Here is a 23,782-nt window from a genome sequence, read left to right as displayed (position 1 = left end):
CCCATCACCTGCCTCATCCTTGTCCCTTTGCTGCCAGATCCACTGCTTCCTCTATCAGCTTATTTTTTTGTGGTATGAACGTTTTGTGCAGCTTGTTTAAAGTCTTGTATATAGCTGTCCATAGGTAAACCTGTGAACCAAGTGATGAGCAATAGTCCACTTGATATGTAGGAGAAAAAAATAGATATCAAGATTATTAAGCTTTTTTTTTAATGAAGGTACAGGGTATTTAAATATTTGGATAGACAGTGCTCCATAAGTGGCAGGTCATGTCTAACCAACCTTTGAATTTTTCAAGGAGGTTAGCAAAAAGGTTTATAAAGGAATGGTGGTGGGCATTGTCTACATGGGTTACAAAAGTCCCACATGGTCCAGAAAGTTAAGTCTCTTGGCATTCAGGATGAAGTAGTCAGTTAGATTTAACTTTGATTAGTAGAAGTCAGAGTGTGGTTTTCACTCTGACTGGAATCCTGTGTCTAGTGGTGTGCCACAGGGACTGCTGCTGGGTCCATTGTTTTTTATAATCTAGATTAATAATTTGCATGATAATGTGGTAAACCGGATCATTAAATTTGCAGGTGACGCCAATATTAGGGGTATAGTGGGTGTTGTGAAAGGCTGTGAAAACCTGTAAAATGATTTGGACTAACTGGGGAAATGGGCTGAAAAATAGCAGATGGAATGTAATGCAGTGTGCGGTGTTACACTAAACCAGGGTAAGACTTGAACATTGAATTGTAGGGCACTAAGGTGTGAGATAGAACAAAAGGACCTGGGGATACAAATCCTTAATTCCTTGAAAGTGGTGTCCCAGGAAGATAAGGTTATAAAGAGCCCTTTTGGCATATTGGCCTTCATAAATCAGGGCATCGTGTACTTTGGGATGTTATGTTAATGGTGGTGAGGTGGAATTTGGGGTATTGTGTGAAGTTCTGGTCACCTACCTACAGAACAGATATCAATAAACTTGTAAGTACACTGAGAAACTTTAAAAGACACTACTAGGTCTTCAAGACCTAAGTTATAAAGACAGATTGAATGGATTAGGACTTTAGACAGTTGGGGTTGGTGGGGGTGGAGAGCATCTTTATTGAGGTACACAAAATTACGAGGGATATAGATAGGATGAATGTTTGCATGCTTTCTTGTCTTGAGATTGAGACCAGAACTAGAAGTTACAGGTTTATTGGTGTGAGTGTGGAATGACCTGCCAGCAGAAATGGTAAATGCAAGTTCATTTGTTACATTTGATATGTACATGGATGAGAGGTATACAGAGGGATATGATCAGAGTGCAGGTAAATGGATCTAGGCAGAAGATCAAGTGGGCACAGACAAGATGGACTGAAAGCACTGTTTCTGTGTTGTAGTACTCTATGATTTTGAAGTTTGTAGTTTTACTTTTTGATCATCTTTATAATTTCAGACTGTTGCTGTTAGAAAACTACGTTTGGCACAGTTTGGTGACACTGGAATTTCTGTTTTCATTTTAGGAGTTGTTGGGTGTGTTTTGCCACAGATGAAGATGATCGGACAGCAGAATGGGTGAGACCCTGCAAGTGCAGGGGCTCCACTAAATGGGTTCATCAAGCTTGTCTACAACGATGGGTAGATGAGAAGCAAAGGGGCAACAGTACAGCCAGAGTGGCATGTCCACAGTGCAATGCTGAATATTTAATTGTCTTTACAAAACTAGGTAAGGTAAATAAAGATAATAAATCCCCATGGCAGAGTTATCATAAATTTGATATTTTTATTATATGCATCATTATCTGCAACATGCATGAATAAAACTTCATGGTGATAATGGGAAAATTTAGATTTAATTAAAAGAGAGCCTTCATTACCATTTTTATGTAAAAAGATTAACCGCTGCTCTGCTACCTTCATCGTCTTCCAACCTCTGTGTAAATAAGAATTATTGAATAACTTGCTATTTGCATGGTAATGTAAGTTTAGCTACACAATTTATTTGAACTTTAGGAGAATCTATTCTAAACAGTTTTAAACTAATGCCACTTCAGCAACATGTAAAACGTCTGACTCTTCCCAGGTGATCATATTCCAAAATTAAAATAAAAATAATGCTGGTAAAACTCAGGTAGCATCAGTGGCAAGAGATAAGGTTAATGTTTCAGGTCACTGATCACAGACCATAAGACATAGGAGCAGAATTAGGCCATTTGGCCCATCGAGTCTGCCTCATGGCTCATCCATTTCCTTTTCAACACTATTTTCCTGCCTTCTTCCCATAACCTTTCACCCCTTGACTTATCAAGAATCTTATCAACCTCTGCCTTAAATACACTCAATGACCTGGTCTCCACAGTTGCCTGTGGCTACAAATACCACAGATTTCATCCCCCTCTGGCTAAAAAAAATGTTTTCAGTCCCGGAATCCTTTCTTGGACAAGGGGCCCAAAAGTGCTCATAGTTGCAATGAAAATTGATGCAAAATTCTTACGCAGTTCATCTGCCATTTCCTTGTCCTCCATTGCTACCTCTGCAGCGTCATTTTCCAGTGGTCCAATATCTACTTCTGCCTCTCTTTTACTCTCTTTTTATATATCTGAAAAACTTTTGGTATCATCTTTTTTATTGACCAGCTTATCTTCAATTTTCATCTCATTGCTCCTTTTAGCTTTTTTTTTAGTTCCCTTGTGCTGGTTTTTAAAAGCTTCCTTATCCTCTAAGTGCCCAGTAATTTTTTCTCTATTATATGCCCTCTCTTTTGCTTTAATGTTGGATTTGACTTCCCTTGTCAGCTGCTGTTGTGTATTCTAAGGCAAAATGACTAATTTATCTTTGGGATGTATCTATCCTGCATCTTCCAAATTGCTCCTAGAAACTCCAGCCATTGGTACTCTGCCGTCATCATTGCGAGTGTCCCCTTGCAATCTAGTTTGGTCAGCTCTTCTGTCATGCCTCTTGTAATTCCCTTTACTCCACTATAATACTGATACATCTGACTTTTGCTTCTCCCCCTCAAACTGCAGGGTGAATTCTATCATATTATGATCACTGCTTCTTAAGGGTTTCTTTACCTTGAGCTCCCATATCAAATCTGTTTCATTACACAACATCTAATCCAGAATAGCTAATCCCCTAGTGGGCTCAACCACGGGCTGCATTTAAAAAGTCGTCACATAGGCATTCTACAAATTCCTCCTCTTGGAATCCAGCACTAACCTGATTTTCCCATTCTGTCTGCATATTGAAATCCCCCATGATTCTCATAACATTGCCTTTTCTAACTCCCATTGTACTTTGTAGCCCACATCCTGGCTACTGTTCGGAGATCTATATATAAATCCCATCTGGTTCTCTTTACTCTTGCAGTCCCTTAATTCTACCCACAGTGATTTTACATCTTCTGAAACCATGTCACTTCTTTCTTAAGATTTAATTTCATTGTTTTCCAACAGAGCCACCCTCCCCCTCTGCCTACCTGCCTATTCTTTCGATTCAATGTGTATCCTTGGATGTTAAGCTCCCAACTATAATCTTCTAGCTTGGAGTTCCTGCTTTTCAGCTTTCTACCTGGCTCCCTACATTCTGCCTTCAGAACCTTGCTTTTCATACCAGTCATTGCTGCCAAGACTACCTTCCCCCTTAGGATGCTATGGCCCCGATCTGAGGCGTCCCTAAACTTGGCACCTAGGAGGCAACATCTGTGTGCGCCTGTCACGTCCACAGAATCTCATTTTCTACTCGCCTAAGTATGGAACCCCTGTCACTGCTGCAGTCCTCTTCTCTCTCTTCCCTACCTTCCCCTCCCCCAACAAAACGATCTCTGATCAGAACTTCCGCTTCATTTGTCTGATCTGATCTGAGAACTGAAATGTTAACTGACTTTCTTGCTACAGATGCTCCCTGACCTTCAGCGATTTTCTAACAATTTTTTTTCATTTTGTATTTCCAGTATCTACCTACTTTTGGATTTCTAAAATTACAATTTATTTCAAAGACTATATGAATTGTTTAAGAAACAAAAGCAGTAGTCCATACAAATCCTCAAATTTGCTTTATCTTGTGATAACATTGTAGTTAATTTTCAACTTTCCTTGCAACTTGTCAACTACTGTCAGTCAATCCTTTGATTCCTGGTTGAAAATCTGTCATCATGGACACTAAAATTGCTCAATGAGCATCGGCATTCCTCTGAAATTGAGAACTCTGAAGGTTCTCAGCTCTAAGTTTTGACCCAGTCCAAAGTTGGCACAAGCTCATAAATATGAGTAGGAGGAGTTGTATGGTTCCTCAAACTTGTTCTGCCACCTGTTAGATTATGTTTGCACGTGTGTCTCATCTGTTTTCTCACCTCCATCTCAGAGGGCTGTAGTTTGTCAGCCTCACCTTTCAATATGCTCAGACAGAGAATCCACAAAGATTTAAAATGGAGAATGATGGAGAATTGCAAAGAATTCTCTGGTAAATCAAGAAATTACCAAAACAAATTATGGGGACAAAAAGATCTGCCACCCATCTTCTTACATGAACTAAATTCAGCAGTAGATTTCCCACTGTAAGAATTAAACCTTCCATTTTCACAATTAAAATTGAATGTGGTTTGAGGGCTTGAGTTGGCATTTGGCAGTCTCTCTGTGATAATCTTTATTTAACCACAATGCACAGACTAAATAAGAAATGCCACTAGATTTGTCCTGGAGTCTGCAAGTGCTCTTTGATAGATAAACAGTCTTTTAATATCCCTTTGATGTTTTTGATGCCCTTTCAGACTAAAGTTCATCCATCCCCTAGCTGACTATAATACAAAAGCTAAACATAATATTGGATTATGTGGTTTGTGTCCAAATTACATTTGTGACTATTGCATGTACTTCCAGATTCTTGGGTATCAGTCTGCTTGAATGAGCCATTGTTGATTATGTTATTTACTGTGATGTAATAATCTCCCAATAGTGTATGATTTAATTATCTGCTGCTTTTATCTGACAGTTAATGTTACTGTTTCAGAGTTAGCAGGTTAATGTTAGCAATTATTAGAGTTCTTTAGATTGGTATATTACACATTTACAATCTCTTTTGTACATTAGTTTTCATTTAAACATTTAGTAAATTTACGGTGGACACCTATTTGTTAATATAGTTTTGTGTAAGAAGACCAAAACTCTGTATGACACTGAAGATGTGATCTCAGCAAAGCACTGTACAATTCAAGTAAAACTTTCTGACTCCTATATGGTGAAAAGTAAGTTTTATTATCAGATGACATGTATGTCACCACATACAACCTTGTGATTCTTTTTCCTGCAGACATACTCAGCTAATCTATAGAATAGTAACTTTAACAGGATCAATGTAAGATCAAGTGGAGCACAGAGGACACCAAACTGTGTAAATACAAATAAATAGCAATAAATAATGAGAGCATGAAATAACAAAATAATGAATCCTTGAAGTGAGATCATTGGTTGTGGGAACATCTCAACAGATGAGTGTAATTAGCCTCTTTTGTTCAAGAGCCTGATGGTTGAGGGTAGTAACTGTTCTTGAACCTGGTGGTGTGAGTGCTGAGGCTCTTCTGCCTTCAACTAGATGGCAGCAGAGAGAAAAGAGCATGGCCTGGGTGGTGGGGATCTTTGATGGATGTAGTTTTCCTGCGACAGTGTTTCACGTTAATGAGCTCAATAGTGGGGAGGGTTTTACCCATGATTTTCCATTCAAAGGCATTGATGTTTCCAACCAGGCTATGATGCAGCCAGCCACTACACATCTTTAGAAGTTCGTTGAAGTTTTCAATGTCTTGTGGAATCTTCACAGACTCATCCGAAATAAAGATCAGCAGACACTTATCTTCCTAATTGCTTGCTGAACTTTAGTAGTAGCTTTCTAAATTTCATGTAAATCATACCCAAATCAGTTGACTTTATTTTAAAATTACCAAATGGCTCTGCTTCATTTTTGTCCAGCTAAATAACATGTTTTTTAGCAATACACCACAGAGTGGGCCCTTCCAACCCTTCAAGCTGCATCACCCCAGCAACTACTCGATCCTGTTTAACCCTGACCGACATCACAGGACAATTTACTATGACCATTTAACCCACCTGCTATGCCATTGGACTGGGGAGGAAACCAGAGGGTCCAGAGGAAACCCACGTGAGGACGTGCAGACTCTTGCAGACGGTGCCAGAATTAAACTCCAAACTCTGGAACATCCCACGCTGTAATAGTGTAATTTTATTGCTATGCTATTCAGATATTGCTATGCTACAGTTGGGCTCGGCAGATGGACTATAATTTTCCCAAATTATTATAGTCTATCTGCCCTGCTTTCCCCACTCATTTAACCTGCCTATCTCCCCTTGCATATTCTTAGATTCGCAGTATCTACAAATAGGTTAATTATGGCCTATGTATAGCATCTACTAACCTGAAAATTCATTTATTTATAGACTGTTTTATGTTCCTTTGCTCATATTTAACGAAGGTACTCGTATCTTTATTTTGTGTAGCAGCAGTTTGTGTGGCATCTTGCAGCATAATTTCTGAAGATCACAGTAATCTGCATCTACTTCACTAGACCCATTCTTAAAAAAAAGATTGTGAGTTAGAAATTATGATTCAAGGAGAGGAATTGTATATTTGGTAGAGGAATAATTATGTTAATAGTCTAGTAATCCAGAAGCCTGGTAATGACTTGGTAGATTTTACAATTACATGAAATCTTCATGTTTTTTTAAATTTTTGTAACATGTTTAACTTTTGCTTTATCTGTCAGGTCTTAGATCATCAGATAAGTATTTCCATATTATACAGATTTACACAGAACTTTATCCAGCAACCCATTGTTCATCTGATAGAGCAATGCAAAACCCGTCCCACCATTCTTGTTCTCCTGTCCTTGTTTCCCAAATTTTATTTATTTATTGCTTAATAGCTGCAGTAGTTACTGATCAGCAAAATTTCAGCCTCAGCAGCCTTCCTGTAACCTAGCACCTGGATATTTTCTTTCCTTCTTGTTAACTTGATTTTACAATTGTAGGGCATGTGCTCCCCTGGTTGCAGCAATATTCCATTCCGGAGAACTGTTCATAACCTGAACAGTTCACAAGTCAGAAATGCAGCTGACTGTCAAGAATTTAAGCCAACCAGGGGCAATCTGTATTGAAACCAGGGTATTTAGCCCAACCACGAGGAAATCTGCAGATGCTGGAAATTCAAACAACACACACAAAATGCTGGTGGAACACAGCAGGCCAGGCAACATCGACATTTCGGGCCGAGACCCTTCGTCAGGACTAACTGAAAGGGAAGATAGTAAGAGATTTGAAAGTAGTGGGGGGAGGGGAAAATGCAAAATGATAGGAGAAGACCGGAATGAAGCTAAGAGCTGGAAAGGTGATTGGCGAAAGTGATACAGAGCTGGAGAAGGGAAAGGATCTAGGGAGAAAGAAAGGGGGAAGGGAGCACCAGAGGGAGATGGAGAACAGGCAGAGAGAGAAAAAAGAGGGGGGAGAAAACTAAATATATCAGGGATGGGGTAAGAAGCGGAGGAGGGGCATTAACGGAAGTTAGAGAAGTCAATGTTCATGCCATCAGGTTGGTGGCTACCCAGCCAGTATATAAGGTGTTGTTCCTCCAACCTGAGTTTGGATTCATCTTGACAGTAGAGGAGGCCATGGATAGACATATCAGAATGGGAATGGGATGTAGAATTAAAATGTGTGGCCACTAGGAGATCCTGCTTTCTCTGGCGTACCGAGCATAGGCGTTCAGCAAAACGGTCTCCCAGTCTGCATCGGGTCTCACCAATATATAAAATTCTCCCTTCTCCCTTGTCCACTTGTCCCCCCCATTCCTCCCCACCAATCTCCCTCCTGGCACTTATCCTTGTAAGCGGAACAACTTCCTCCCTCACCACCATTCAGGGCCCCAGACAGTCCTTCCAGGTGAGGCGACACTTCACCTGTGAGTTGGCTGGTGTGGTATACTGCATTCGGTGCTCCCGGTGTGGCCTTTTATATATTCATTTTTTTTCAGCCATTGTTCCAATGTTGTCTAATTTTCCTTATAATATTTGCATTTGTTTAGTTTTATGATCACTTATTTTCATTGACCTTGATCTCAACCATTTAACTTGCCCAAGTCATCCCATAATGGCTTAGAAAAAGCCAACAAGTTCTCCTCTTTGTTATTTGCCCATTTTGGTTCTTCTTTTTCTGCATGATGATCCTTTCATCAGCAATCTCCATTATTTCTCACTTTGTCAGTTTATGACCAGACTAGTTAAATGCAAGATGGGACCTTCCTAAACTTTCATAGTTTGAACTTCTACAATTTAAAAATTTTCTCTACTGTATGCACCTATTCAGATACTAAGCAGTTTCTTGACTTTGAAATACCTGTGTAACAATTTTTTTATTAATAGGCAACCTCCGTTATTTATGTATTTTACTCCAGTTGTTTCTATCACAAGTTGGAATGCAACTTCATAAAACAATCAGCTGTGATTTCTATAGTCATAAAAGAAATATAATTTTTAGTCGTTTAGTTTTGCTATTCAGGTGTACACTACCATAATAAATTTATGTGGGTAATTTCAGTTTCCCTTTAGTTTTCAAACATTTTTGAGGTAGTCATGGAGTCATGAACACTACAGCACAAAAATAGGCCCTTTAGTCCACCTGGGTTATACCAACTTGTTTTTCTGCTTAGTCCCATCCACCCATACCTGGATTCTAACTTTCTATACTCCCATCATCCATGTCCTCATCAGCACTTCTCTTAAATGTTGAAATTGAACTTGGACCCACTGCTACCACTGGCAGCTCGTTCCACACTCACAGCACTCTGTCAGTGAGGAAGCTCCCCCTCAGGTTCCCATTACATATTTCACTTTTCATCCTAAACCTATCACGCCTAGTTCTACTCTCGCCTAAATTCATGGGGGAAAAGACTTGCATTTATTTACCCTATTTGTATCCCTCATAATTTGATATACCTCAGTAAGATTTCCCCTCATTCTGCTACGCTCCAAGGAATAAAGTTCTAAACTATTCAATCTTTCCCTATAACTTGGGTCCTCAAATCTCAGTAACATCCTCAAGTCCCAGCAACATCCTATAGAAGGTCAGTTATATTTCTTGTAAATTGCATTTTACTATCTGATTAAATGTGGTTTTTGTGCTGCTTGTCTTTGTACTTGGTAAGATTTGCTCGATCTGAAATGGTTGAAGGATATGATTTGTCACGTAATGAGTAGCTGTAAGCAACTATTTCTACAGAATAGTTTAGTTTTTGCACAGTAGCCAAAAGGTGAAAAGAACAGTTGATTTTATTCTTGACAGCACTGTTCAAATCCCTTCCTCCCTTCTCATTATAGCAGACATGACTTTTTTAACGATGGCAAGCAAAATCATAGTCAAACACATGAGATTCTGTGGACACGAAATCCAGAGGGAATCACAGATCCCTGTGAGAAGTGGAGAGTGGGGGGATGAGGTAAATGTGTGTGTGTTGGTAGGATCCTGTTGAAGATGACAGAAGTTGCAGAGAATGGTGTGTTGGGTGCAGAGACTCATGGGGTGGTAGCTGAGGACGAGAGGAACTTTATCCCTGTTTAGGTGGCAGGAAGATGATGAAGTAAGTGTGGATGTCCAGGAAATGGAGGAGATGTGGGTGAGGGCAGCATCAATGGTGGAGGAAGGGAAACGCCCTCCTTTGAAGGAGGACAGCCTCTTCTGGAAACGAATGCGGTAAAGACAAAGAAATTGAGAAAAGGGAATGGCGCTTTTAGAGAAGATGGTGGGAAGAGGTGTAGTCAAGATAGCCATGGTGATTGGTTGCTCATAAAATAGATTGGAAAACAGTTTGTTTCCAGAAATGGAGACAGTGGAATTGAGAAGGGGAGAGAGGTGTCAGAAATGGACCAAGTGAATTGAATGGCAGCGTGGAAGTTGGATGCAAAGTTGAGGAAATTGACAATCTCCGTATGGATGCATGAAGCAGCACCATTGCAGTCGTCAGTATAGCAGAAGGAGTTGGGGAGCATTGCCAGGGAAAGCTTGAAACATGGACTGTTCTATGTAGTCAGTGAAAAGGTGGGCATAGCTGGGGGCCATATGGGTGCCTGTGGGTAACCCTTGTGTTTTGAGAAATTGAGAGGAGCTGAAAAAGAAGTTGTTGAGAGTGAGAACTAGTGCTGCCAGATGGTGGAGGGGACTAGTCAGGCCTTCTGTTGAGAAAGAATCGGAGAACTTTAAGGCCTTCTTGATGGGGGATAGAAGTGTATAGGGACTGAAAATGAGACGGTCAGAGCCAGGGAACTGAAAGGTGTTGAGGAGCTGGAGATCATGTGATGTGTCACAGATGTAGGTGGGAAGATGTATGCAGTCGAATGGAGTCGATGTATGCAGACAGTGGGCCTACCTGGACAGTCAGGTTTGTGGATCTTGGGTTGAAGGTAGAAACATTCAGAGCAGGGTAAGGTAACTATAAGTTTGATGGAAGTGGATGAGAGTCCCGAGTTGGAGGCTAGCGATTGTGTCAGAGACAATTTTCTCATGGTCCAGAGTAGGGTCCTTTTCATGGGATAAGTGAGAGGATGTGTCCAAGAGTTTGCTCCTGGCTTCTGGAACATCATAGTCAATGTTGATATAGAGTTCTCTGAAACTGCGTTGCATTCTGATAAATTTTGCTTTTAAAGGTATTGGTGTAAACCTGAATATGATTTATGTATAATATTCAAAGGTTTTGTTCAATTGTACTTCAAAGAACATAAACCAGCTTGTCGGTCACATAATTTTCAAGGTCAAAGATGCAGAGCTTTGTTCTATAAATACTTCCGTAGTATCTGCTGCAGGCAAATCATTGTGATTTTAAAAATTATGATTATACTTGTTCCATTAAATAGCTTAAGAAAATAATGGATTCAAATTTTTCTGCAATTTTTAATCAATAAAGTGAAATGCTTTTTTATATAACAGCAGATTATGCGAACTGCGAAGTTATTTAAATTGAGGTTGTATTGTAGATACTTTGGGACAAGATTAGATTATGTTTCTGATATTTTAGAAACTTAGGCCAGAAATGCCTTTTTAAATATTGATGCTTTTTTTGAGCTTGTGTAACTGAATCCTGTTTCATTTGTGTTCACACTTCTGTGAAAGAGTTGACTTCGTTTTGGATTTGGCTTGACTGAGGTTATTTACTTTGTAATATGAAAGCCTTTAGGTTTATGTATGCAAGCAGGGCCCACAACCTTCTCTCCAAGTAGAGGGAAGCCAATGTGTGTGAAGTAAACTTACAACGCGTGTTTCAAGTAAACTTAGTATATTTAAATTACATCTAGTAGGTTGGCGTGTGCTTTTAAAGATCAACTGTGTTGCATTCCAACATTCTTTAAACAATATCACAGTTATTCCTGAGAATGGACTTTGTCCTCATCGGATACCACTATTTTTTTAAAACATAATTTAACCTTGTAATCCTTGGGTTTACAGTTGCTACTAATTGCAGTGTCTGCAAAACAGTCTCTGGGCGAAGAAGAGTGTGTGGGTGTGTTGTTGTTAGTGTTAAAAGATGATCACAATTTTAGTTGGTGTAAGCTAAAGCAAAAATATATTAAGATTGGAGGGCTTGAGTTATATCATTTCTCCGAAACAAAGGAAGCAGAGAATTGATGTAAAATAAAATTATGGGACACATAGATTTGGGTAGAAATTCAACTGTTTCTCATGGTAGAGATGTCTAAAATTAGAAAGCATAGGATTAAGGTGACCGAAGGAGCTTAAAGGGGAACTGAGGGGTAAATTTTTATTTGTTGGGGAAGGTGGAGGCAGGAAAGCACAAACATTTTAAGAGGGATCTGGATAAGTATTTGGAAGAGCAAGGAAAAGGGGGATATGTATTTAATGCGTACAAATGGGGTTGGTGTATATTGAAGGGTGATCAGCAAAGATGCAATGGGCCAAAGGGCTTGCTTCTGCACTGTATACCTCTAATAGATTAAGAATATGGATACAATTTGGAAAATAAATTTTGATGTGAAATCATAACCACAAGACATTCTGTAAGTACTAGAAATCCAGATCAAAACACACAAAATGCTGGAGGAACTCAGCAGGTCAGGTAGCATCTATGGAAGGGAATAAAGACTGGACATTTCAGGCCGAGACCCTGATGAAAAGTCTTGGCAGCACCAAACTCTTTCATCAGGACCTGATGTCAAGTGGCACTATGAGTTTGTCAGGGTCATTTATTTTATCCAGTATGACCTGCTGCACATCGGTGAGAGACTACACAGATTGGTGACTGCCTTGTCAAGTATCTCTCTGTCCACTGCAGAAGGCAGTACCTCTTGGTGGCTTCTCATTTCAGTTCAATTTCCAATTTCCATGCTAACATGCATGTCCGTTGTCTCCTCTACTGCAATGATGAGGTCAATCTCAGGTTGGAAGAACAACACTATATTATGTCTGGGTCCAACCCAATGACATGAAAAAAGATTTCTCCAACTTTCAGTATTTTCTACCCATTCCCTCCCCTCTTTTTCCATTCCTCTGTTTACCTTCACACCCTTTCTCTTCTCCTTACCTGTCCATTGCCTTTCTGCTTCCCCACCTCCTTCACTTTCTTCCTTGATACATTCTCCTCTCCTATCGGATTCCTTCATCGGCCGTTTGCCTCTCCACCTATTACATCCCAGCGTCTTGCATCAACCCACTTTCTCCACCCACATATCTTCTCCCTGACCCAGTCACCTCCCAGCTTGTACTTCCCCTCTCTCAACTTGTTTTTCTGGTTTTTCCTCCTGGCTTTCTAGTATTCATGAAGGGTCTCTCCCCAAAACATAAACTGTTCATATGTGCTGCCTGACTTAACATACAAACATAGAAAACCTACAGCACAATACAAGCCCTTCGGCCCACAATGCTGTGTCAAACATATCCTTGCCGTAGAAATGATCTAGGGTTACCCATAGCCCTCTGTTTTTCTGAGCTTCATGTACCTGTCCAGGAGTCTCTTAAAAGACCCTATCGTATCTGCCTCCACCACTGTCGCTGGTAGCGTATTCCACGCACTCACCACCCTCTACATAAAACAACTTATCCCTAACATCTCCTCTGTACCTACTTCCAAGCACCTTAAAACTGTGCCCTCTCGTGCCAGCCATTTCAGTCCTGAGAAAAAGCCTTTGACTGTCCACACAATCAATGCTTCACATCATGTTATACACCTCTATCAGGTTACCTCTCAACCTATTCTCATTAGGCATTCTCCCCAACCAGGCAACATTCTTGTAAATCTCCTCTGCACCCTTTCTATCATTTCCATTTCCTTCCTGTAGTGAGGCGACCAGAACTGAGCACAGTACTCCAAGTGGGGACTGACCAGGGGTCCTATATAGTTGCAACATTGACTCCTAAACTCAATCCCATGATTGATGAAGGCCAATGCACCAAATGCTTTCTTAACCATAGAGTAACCTGCACAGCAGCTTTAAGTGTGCTATGGACTCAGACCCCAAGATCCCTCTGATCCTCCACACTGCCAGGAGTCTTACCATTAATAATATATACTGCCATCATACTTGACCTACCAAAATGAACCACCTCACACTTCTCTGGGTTGAACTCCATCTGACACTTCACAGCCCAGTTTTGTATCCTATCAGTGTCCTGCTGTAACCTCTGACAGCCCTCCACACTATCCACAACACCCCCAACCTTTGTGTCATCAGCAAATTTACTAACCCATCCCTCCATTTCCTCATCCAGGTCATTTATTAAAATTACAAAGAGTAGGGAGTCCCAGAACAGATCACTGAGGCACACCACTGGTCACCGACCTTCATGCAGAATATGACCTGTCTACAACCCCTCTTTGCCTTGTGTGGTCAAGCCAGTTCTGAATCCACAAAGCAGTGTCCCCTTGGATCCCATACCTCCTTACTTTCTCAATAAGCCTTGTATGGGTACCTTGTCAAATGCCTTGCTGAAATCCATGCACACTATATCTACAGCTCTACCTTCATCAATGTGTTTAGTCACATCCTCAAAAAAATTCAGTCAGGCTCATAAGGTACAATCTGCCTTTGACAAAGCCATGCTGACTATTCTAATTATATTATGCCTCTCCAAATGTTCAAAAATCCTGCCTCCCGGGATCTTCTCCATCAATTTACCAACCACAGAAGACTCACTGGCCTATAGATTCCTGGGCTATCTCTACTCCCTTTCTTGAATAATGAAACATTCACAACCCTTCAATCCTCTGGAACCTATGCCATCCCCATTGATCATGCAAAGATCATTGTCAGAGGCTCAGCAATCTCCTTCCTTACTTCCCACAGTAGCCTGGGGTATATCTCGTTCTATCCCAGTGACTTCTAAAAGCTCCAGCACATCCTCTTTCTTAATTGTCTACATGTTCAAGCTTATCAGTCCACTTTAAGTCATCCCTACAATCACCAAGATCATTTTCTGTCGTGAATACTGAAGCAAAGTACTCATTAAGTACCTCTGTCTCCTCTGGTTCCATACACAGTTCTCCAGTGTCACACTTGATTGGTCCTATTCTCTCAAGTCTTATCCTGTTGCTCTTCACATACTTGTAGAATGCCTTGGGGTCTTCCTTAATCCTGTCTGCAAGGCCTTCTCATAGCCCCTTCTGGCTCTCCTAATTTCTTTCTTAAGCTCCTTCCTGCTAGCCTTATGATCTTCAAGATCTCTATCATTACCTAGTTTTTTTTTAATCTTTTGTAAGCTTTTTTTTCTTCTTGACTAGATTTACAACAGCTTTTGTACACAAAGGTTCCTGTACCCTACCATCCTATCCCCTGAACATTTGCCACATTTCTTCTGCTCATTTCCCTGAGAGCATCTGTTCCCAATTTATGCTTCCAAGTTCCTTCCTGATAGCCTCATATTTCCCCTTACTCCAAATAAATGCTTTCCTAAGTTCTCTGTTCCTATCCCTCTCCAATGCTATGGTAAAGGGGATAGAATTGTGATAATTATCTCCCAAATGCTCTCCCACTGAGAGATCTGACTCCTGAGCAGGTTCATTTCCCAATACCAGATCAAGTACAGCCTCTCCTCTTGTAGGCTTATCTACATATTGTGTCAAACCCTCCTGAACACAGCTAACAAACTCCGCCCCATCTAAATCCCTCGCTCCAGGGAGATGCCAGTCGATATTTGGGAATATAAAATCTCCCACCACGACAACCCTGTTATTATTACACCTTTCCAGAATCTGTCTTCCTATATGCTCCTCGAAATCCCTATTACTATTGAGTGGTCTATAAAAATCACCCAGTAGAATTATTGACCCCTTCCTGTTCCTAACTTACACTCACAGACACTCCGTAGACAGTCCCTCCGTGACTTCCTCCTTTTCTGCAGCCTTGACTATCTCTGATCAACAGTGCCATGCCCACATTTCTTTTGCCTCCCTCCCTGTCCTTTCTGAAATATCTAAAGCCTGGCACTCAAAGTAACCATTCCTGCCCCCAAGCCATTCAAGTCTCTGTGATGGCCACAACATCATAGCTCCAAGTACTGATCCATGCTCTAAGCTCATCTCCTTTGTTCATAATATTCTTTGACTTGTTGAGTTCCTCCAGCTCTTTGTGTGTTGCTCAAGATTTTCAGCATCTCCGGAATCTCTGGTCTTCAGAAATTTTCCTCATAAATGGCAGAAGAGATCTCTTCCATGATCTCATGTATCTAATCTGATTTGGATATATCCATATCTGTGGTGGGGGGGGGGGGGGGTGGAGGATAAAGGTAGCTTTACTTAACAGTCCACCACCACCTACTGGTCTTGGTAACGATGCTCATATCCCCCAAAATCAATAAATTTAAAAACAAAAAAATAGATGAAAACTGTAATACAATCACTGTTATAGTCAACATCTGTGATGTGGTTCATACAGTTGGTACTTCAGATAATACTTATTTTCAATATGTAAAACAGCATCAAATTTCCAAACAATAGAATAAAGGACATTTCCCTTAAAGGGTGGATTTTGATTGAATTTTTGTTGCCTATTTTCCATAACAAATTTGGCAAAATGTTTATACTTATCCAAGGATTTTAAAATAATGTGTTATGTATTTATGAATTCATAAATTAAGTTCCTTAAATATCTAAATGAGGCTAACACAGTTAAGCCCCCTCCCCTATGTACCCTTATAGAAATTTGTATAGCAATATTTTTAAGGTCCTAGAAACTGCTATCTGTCATCTGTTTGATATTTTCTTTCTTTCTCTTTGTTGTCACTGGAGTTCCCCAAACAATCCCATACAGGAATGTCCCTTCCTGTTGATCTTTGCCTGAAGCTAGATTCAAAGGGATGATTTAGAATAGTAGCTTTGAATTGCTGCTTTTCTGTCAAGCTTCTGACTAAATGATTCAGCAAGCAATTCCAAATTTGGGTGCCGAGCAGAATCAGAGTAGTGTTATAATTGAAATTGCTTGCAAGAGTTTCCAGAGAGCGACTAAGAAAAATCAATTGAGGGTTGAGGAGTATATCAGCATTGGTTTTGTGGTGTACTGACATATCCAATTTACAATCTAAATTGGAAAGGAATAATGAATGTGTAAAATCTGCATGCTGTAGTTGGCTCTGAGCAAGTGTTGAGTCCCTTGAAAAATCTTAAGGTGGATAATTCCCCAGGTCCTGATGGGAACTATCCTATCAGATAACAGTCAGATAATTCAGCAAATTATAGGCTACTGAACCTTGCATCAGTGGTAGGGAAGCAATTGGAGAGGATTCTTGGAGATAAGGTTTACTTGGATTTATAAAAACATGGGCTTATTAAGAGCAGTCAGCATGGCTATATGTGGAGCAAATTATGTCTTACAAACCTGATTGAGTTTTTTTTTTGAGATGATTGATGGTTGGGCGGCGTATGTTATATACTTTATTATGGCATTTGTCAGGGTCCTTCATGGTAGGCTGAACCAACGGATTAAGTCATATAAGATTCATGGAGACTTGGTCAAGTTGATTCAAAATTGGCTTTTTTTAAAAGGAGGATAATGGTGGGGGAGTGTTTCTCTGTTTGGAGGTCTGTGACCACTGATGTTCGGTGGCTAGTTGTTTTACACAGAGACATCTGTTGTTTATGATGTATATAATGATTTGGATGAAAATGGAAATGGTCAGACAATGCAAGTATTGGCAGAGTTGTGGCCAGTGAGGAAGGTTTTAAAGGTACATTTAATGTCAGAGAAATGTATACAATATACATCCTGAAATGCTTTTCCTTCGCAACTATCCACTGAAACAGGAGTGGCCCAAAAAATGAACAAGAGTTAAATGTTAGAACCCCAAAGCCATCCCCAGTTCCCCTCCCTGCCATGTGTAAGCGCCATTAAGCATCAAACCCCCTCCACCCTCTAGCAAAAAAAAACATCAGCACCCACTACTGAGTACTCAAGCATGAGCAAAGCAACAGTAAAGACATAGACTTGGAGTACTTCAAAGACTACATGGTTCACCTGGCATTCAACATACCACTATGTGTGTGTGTGTCCCTCTCTTCTCCTCCTCCTCCCCCCCACCCCAATAAGGGAGAAAGAGGTGTCTCCCTTTCACAGCGAGAGCGGAGACATAACAAACAACTCACTGGTTTACGATGCATTGATTTTCTCAAGCTCTGTGCCCAAAGACCTCGGGTCTCTGGGCACGTAGCCATAGATCTTCCACCTCCACTGACGACACACGGATCTCCTGCCATGACACTGACCTTCAATTCACCTGTCTCCAGAGCCCCGAGATCCTTAGGCTACAAAGGTGAGCCGAACTCTTAGGCTGAGCCCTTGGCATGCCAAACAATGGCCGGTTGTGAAACCCTGAGAGCAGGTCCCATTCCCACAAAGAACCATAGTCAGCATGTAACTCCAGGTCAGGGTCTTCAAAAGAAAGGAGTTGCCATTCAGCGCCATCGTCACTTGGCTCTGCCCCCAGTTGTCTAAGGACTCAGCAGCATGTAGGTTAGAAATGTGGGCTGAGAAATGGCAGACAGAGTTAAATCCATTTATGTGTGAGCTGTTGAACTTTGGAGGCCAACCCTAAGGAGTAAGTATTCAGTAATTGACAGGATCCTTGGGATCATTGATGTGCAGATTGATCTTGGTGTGCTGGTCCATAGCTTCCTGGAAATGGGCATACAAGTAGATTAATTGGCAAAAAATGCATACAGCATCTTTAGTCAGAGCACTGAATATTAAATGTGACAAGTGTATGAGGAAATTGAGGGATGGGTTGCTAAATTTGCTGATGACACAAAGGTTGGGGGTGTTGTGGATAGTGTGGAGGGCTGTCCGAGGTTACAGCGGGACATCGATAGGATGCAAAACTGGGCTGAGAAGTGGCAGATGGAGTTAACCCAGATAAGTGTGAGGTTTTTCATTTTGGTAGGTCAAATATGATGGTATTAATGATAAGACTCTTGGCAATGTCAAGAATCTGCTGCACAGTTTGATTCTGTAGTTAAGAAGGCATGCAGTGCATTGGCCTTCATCAACCATGGGATTGAGTTTAGGAGCCGAGAGGTAATGTTGCAGCTATGTAGGATCCTGGTCAGACCCCGCTTGGAGTAGGACCCTGCTCAGTTCTGGTTCCCTCACTACAGGAAGGATGTAGAAACTATAGAAAGGATACAGAGGGGATTTACAAGGATGTTGCCTGGATTGGGGAGCATGCCTTATAAGAATAGGTTGAGTGAACTCAGCCTTTTCTCCTTGGAGCGGCAGAGGATGAGAAGTGAGTCGATGGAGGCGTATAAGATGGTGAGAGGCATGGATCATGTGGATAGTCAGAGGCTTTTCCCCAGGGCTGAAATGGCTAACATGAGAGGGCACAGTTTTAAGGTGCTTGGAAGTAGATACAGAGGAGAGGTCAGGGGTAAGTTTTTTTACACGGAGAGTAGTGAGTGCATGGGAATGCTGCTATTGACGGTGGTGTAGGCGGATACAATAGGGTCTTTTAAGAGACCCCTGGATAGGTATATGGAGCTTAGAAAAATAGAGGGTTATGGGTAACCCTAAGTAATTTCTAAGATAAGTACATGTTTGGCACAGTATTGTGGGCTGAAGGGCCTATATGGAGTTGTATGTAGTTCTGATTGCCACATTACAGGAAGATGTAGAGATTTTGGAGTGGCTGAAGAAGAGGTTCACCAGGATGTTACCTGGATTAGAGAACATTTACCTGTAAAGAGACAAACTTGACTTTTTTTTCTTGCATCTTAGAGGCAGAAGGGAGACCTAATAGAAGCTTTTAAAAACTGAGAGGTATTGATAGGGTTGATGGGGATTTTTCCCAGTGGTGGAAATGTCAAGGACTAAAGGGCATAGCTTTAAGGTGAGGTGAAAAATGTAAAACAGTTGTACAAGGCATTTTTTTTTTAATTGTAGGTGTCCAGAACACACTGCTAGCAGAGGTGGAGAAACTTACAATGATGTTCAAGAGGCAATTGGACAAACACATGAAAATCCAGGGAATGGAAGGATACATATAGATCATTTGCAAGCAGATAGAATTTGTTTATTGGACCAGAAGGAATGTCCCTATGTTGGTCTGTTCTATATTCTATAAGATGTACTTGCCCAATATCTTCCTAGCGTTGATGACCTAGAAGACCTGTTATTTGTTAGTGCTTCTTCCTGGTTGATTTCACTGAGGCCAATAAGATCTCTGTTCTATCGGTACATTTGCTGGGGATGTTCTGAAGGCAGTGTATTTGCATGTTTCTAGCCGATTGTCCTAGCCAGTCTGAGTGTGTCCGGAATGAAGAGCTGTACAGATCATCTAATTTGCAAAGTGGAAAGGATAAGGTGATTTTCTCAGAAAAAGCAGGGGGAAATATAAAAATAATTTGGAGATTTTTGATTCTGTTTTTAATGGAAGCAAGGAAATGTGTGTTTAATTTACATGTATAGAGGCAACATTACATGCTTAATTTCCCTGTGTAGAGGCAGCATGAGTAACAATTTATTTTCTTACCAATTACTGAATTTTCTGTATACATTCTTGAGTGTTAACTTTGCATCCATTCATAACATCTTCCAGCATATCTTCATTCTAATTTGGTCAATTAATATAAAAATTCTTCATGCACCTTCACTTGAGTTAACCCTATGTATTCTGCAGCATTTTTTTTTTGCTCCCTGCTCCTCTCGGGGTGTGTATCTGTAGATATCAGTGGTTGATGTTTTAGTGCTGTGTTAATCTGTGCACTTGGCTGACCATCCATTACAGTTGAATCCAAGGTATTGTTGCCCAGAGACACTTGTATATTCCAGAAGGTATTGTCAAATTAGCCAAAGAAACATTAAGTATTGCTCCTAAATTCATTACATTGATGTCAGTTCTCATATGTAAAATAATCACCAGTGTGTATTTTTAATAAAGTACCAAAATTTAATGGATTCTGAATTTACTTCTTCAAACTGGTGTGGTGGCAATGGTACTAGATTTGCTGTAATTCAGAGTGGGTTTTGAAATGAATCACTTTTTAATGGTATTATTTGGTTAAGTTGTTCTAACTTCTGATTTTCCACAAATGAAGACAAAGATGCATCCTTGAATTCTCGAGCAATGTAACTAAAGATATACTAGTAAGAACAAAATTATCTTTGTTCTACTGAAAACTAGGGCGCTGCTCTATAAACACCTGTACTATTTTTCTGATCAAGTTGTAATAGGGTGAGCGAGCCATTTTGACTCCATTAATCATGGAGTCAAAATAGAATAAGAAACGTAAAGCTAAAAATTCTGCTAAAGAATTGTAATACCTAAGCAGTCTAATTTGAATTTCTAATTTCCTTGCATCATTTATCAACAGTTAATTATACTTGGTAATTTATCAGAAAGATTAGCCAAGATTGAAATGACCTTTAATATCCCTTGCTTTGCTAGAAAATAGTTTTAGTAATTCTTCTGCTTAATTGGGAATTGATTTTGAGCTCATTGTAGAGATACATAAACAGGCAGCAAACCCAAAGGGGTTTTACCCCAGGATGTATATACTGCCTAGAAACATTTCGGAACAAAAAAAAAGCAAGAGGTTCTGCAGATGCTGGAAACCATAGTAACACATACAAAATGCAGGAGAAACTCGTCATGCTGGGTGGTTGTAGGTTAAATTTGCTGGTGAAGTGTTGCCTCAGCTGGAAGGACTATTTGGGGCCATGAATGGAGATGAGGGAGGAGGGGTGTAGCACTTTTTCTGCTTTCAGGGTTAAGTACCTCAATGGAGATTAGTGAGGAGGGGCAAATGGACAAGAGACTCACAGAGGGAGTGATTCCCTATAGAAAATGGTGGGGGGAGGGGGAGGAGGAGAGATTACAATGTGTTTGGTGGTATGATACTGTTGCAGATTGCAGAAGTCACGAATGGTGATTCTCCACTCTTCTTGTTATTATTTCTTATTCTGGCTTCTTCCCCCTTCCTTTCCAGTCTTGATGAAGGATCTCAGCCTGAAACATCTACTGTTTATTCTATTCCATGGATGCTGCCTGACCTGCTGAGTTCCTGTAGCATTTTGTAGGCTTTATATGATTTGGATCCTGAAATGTGATGTCTTGTTCTCTGTTGCTAGGAGGTTTGCTATTATTATGTATCATTAGTAGGTGAGTCTAATGATGAAAAAGATTAGCAGAACTATGAAAATTATTTTCAGCTTTTCAGGAGACATGCTGCAATACTAAAGGAGATAGAAATAGGCACTGCGTTTGAGACAAAAGATGACCTTCCTTACTATGAAAGGTCATCTCAATCTTGGCTAGTCTTTCTGATACATATTGCAAATAAAATTACTTGCTGAAGAATAATGCAGTACAAGATTCACTTAAGAAACCATAATACAAGCTAGATTTACTTGTGATTTCATTCTCTTCCATCTTCATTCTTGACTGGAGTGGAACATTGATTGTTTCTCTTGTCTTCATACTAAATGTGCAGTATTTTGATTTTAAAAAAAACAGTTTGGAGCTTTATTGAAGCTGAAGGTCATTATAACAATGCCATGGTTTAACATGTGGAGATCTTTAGCTATCTTTTCTTTCCAACCAATTTTTGTCATTGAGATATTTGGGTAGAGTAACATGGCATTAATTACAATATATTAGCACGATCTCATCTATAAAATTAAGGCTGGCTGGAGGCCTCATGAAGAAGTTGGCTGAACCATTTTAAAGGGAGATCTTAACGTGCTGTATTTTTCCAGTTACAACAGTATGCTACATATTAGGATATTTTGGGCCTTCTGATGTTCAATTATGTTTTTCTGACCTGTTATATTTACACAGATGCTCCTTTGTTGGGGTGGGGAAGTAGGGTAAAGAAAGCCAGAAAGTATGCTGAATGAAATGAGAACTCAATTTTTATGCCATATTTTGGCAAAAGTTTGTTCTTGATATTTTATAGTAGTTAATCAAATTGGTGTTACACACTTATAACTGGATTCTGCTTGCTGTTTGAAGTTAACAATGAGGCTTGAAGCCCTTTGATGTTGTAATCTAGGGGCATTGCAATGGAGCGTATTGCATGTTGTAATTTATAAAATACATTCATATACACTCATTATTCCTGGAGGCGGAATAATAAATGCTCTAGTACAGTTAAGCCAATTAAAAACACAAGAAGCTAGTGCATCTTAGATAAAATAACGATGATGTAGTTTTCAATTGGGTTTTTTCCAGTAACATTGCAACACCAAAAATGATGTGCAAACTTAGCTACACTTTATGTTTGTTCTTTGCTGATTTGATAGTTTAAAAGGAAGCAAACTTGTATTGTTGTAACTCCACAAAAAATTCCAAATGATTTTTATGTACTGTATCTCCAATTTCATGCCAGAAGACTTTCAGTTAAGCTGGTAATGACTTGGCAGGTATAAATATTCTTGTACCTCTCATTTTTGCTCAAATTAATATTCCAGTATTATGTGTGTACCAATGAAGCTTGTAGCTTCAAGTTGTTAAATGAACAAAATAACTTTGTCTGTTCCCACCAGATATTAGGTCAGGTTATGTTCAAGTTTATAGTTGTAAGCATGCTTAAACTTCTGCAGCAGCGCAATTGTAACAAACAAATTATTCATACATTGCAAAATAAGAATAACAATACTTTTTTTATTAAATTGTTTGGTTGCTATAAATTGATCCAAATGTTCATCTTCTAGAACTCTATTTTCAATTTTCCTCCATTGTGAGTATCATGAGTTTCTGGAAATATTGTTCCTTTTGTAATGAGGCTCAGAACTTTTTTCAGTCTTTTCCATTCTATATCTATTAATTTCTTGCTGTGTCTGAACTGAGACTAGAGTTTTCTATCTCATGACAATGCATGGAAGTGGCATTGCTTACCTATCAGAGGTGATTGAGTATAATTTGGACTTCAGTGCTAGGGATTTTAGCTTCCTCTTGGTTTGCCAAACTCACCAGTGGATTTGGAGGATTTTGTATACACATCAGCAGATGTAGTCCATGTCAAGCTATTAGTCTGCCAAGTCCATTGATGCTCACCTGGACCACAGTCTAGCATAGCCCTCCTATTCACAAGCTTCTCTTAAATATTGCAATTGAATCTGCATCCATCACTGCCACTTCCCTTAACCTATGATCTCTAGTTCTAGTCTCACATAACCTCAATGGAAAAAGCTAGCTTATGTTATCCCTTTTGGTACCTCTCATTTTTTTGTATACTTCTATTAAATCTTCCATAATTCTCCTATGCTCCAGGGAATAAAGTCCAAACCTATTCAACCTTTCCTATAACTCCGGTCCTCAAG

At 39.9% G+C, this 23,782-nt stretch overlaps 1 protein-coding gene across 10 annotated transcripts in view; it reads left to right on the top strand.

Moving 5' to 3' along the window:
* The window catches only part of marchf5 (membrane-associated ring finger (C3HC4) 5), an 88,804-nt gene that overhangs the window by 19,180 nt on the left and 45,842 nt on the right, over positions 1-23,782 (top strand). For all 10 annotated transcript variants that reach the window (XR_009507458.1, XR_009507460.1, XR_009507461.1 and 7 more), the window contains exon 2: positions 1,494-1,696. Coding sequence is in view for 2 of the 10 variants with exons in the window: in XM_059947602.1 (XP_059803585.1) it covers positions 1,494-1,696 (203 nt within the window). In the remaining 8 variants the exon portion in view is untranslated. The remainder of the gene's footprint in view (positions 1-1,493; positions 1,697-23,782) is intronic.

Source organism: Hypanus sabinus, chromosome 22, assembly GCF_030144855.1.
Source record: "Hypanus sabinus isolate sHypSab1 chromosome 22, sHypSab1.hap1, whole genome shotgun sequence".
Classification (NCBI taxonomy): Eukaryota; Metazoa; Chordata; class Chondrichthyes; order Myliobatiformes; family Dasyatidae; genus Hypanus; species Hypanus sabinus.
This window is presented reverse-complemented; position numbering and strand designations above follow the sequence as displayed.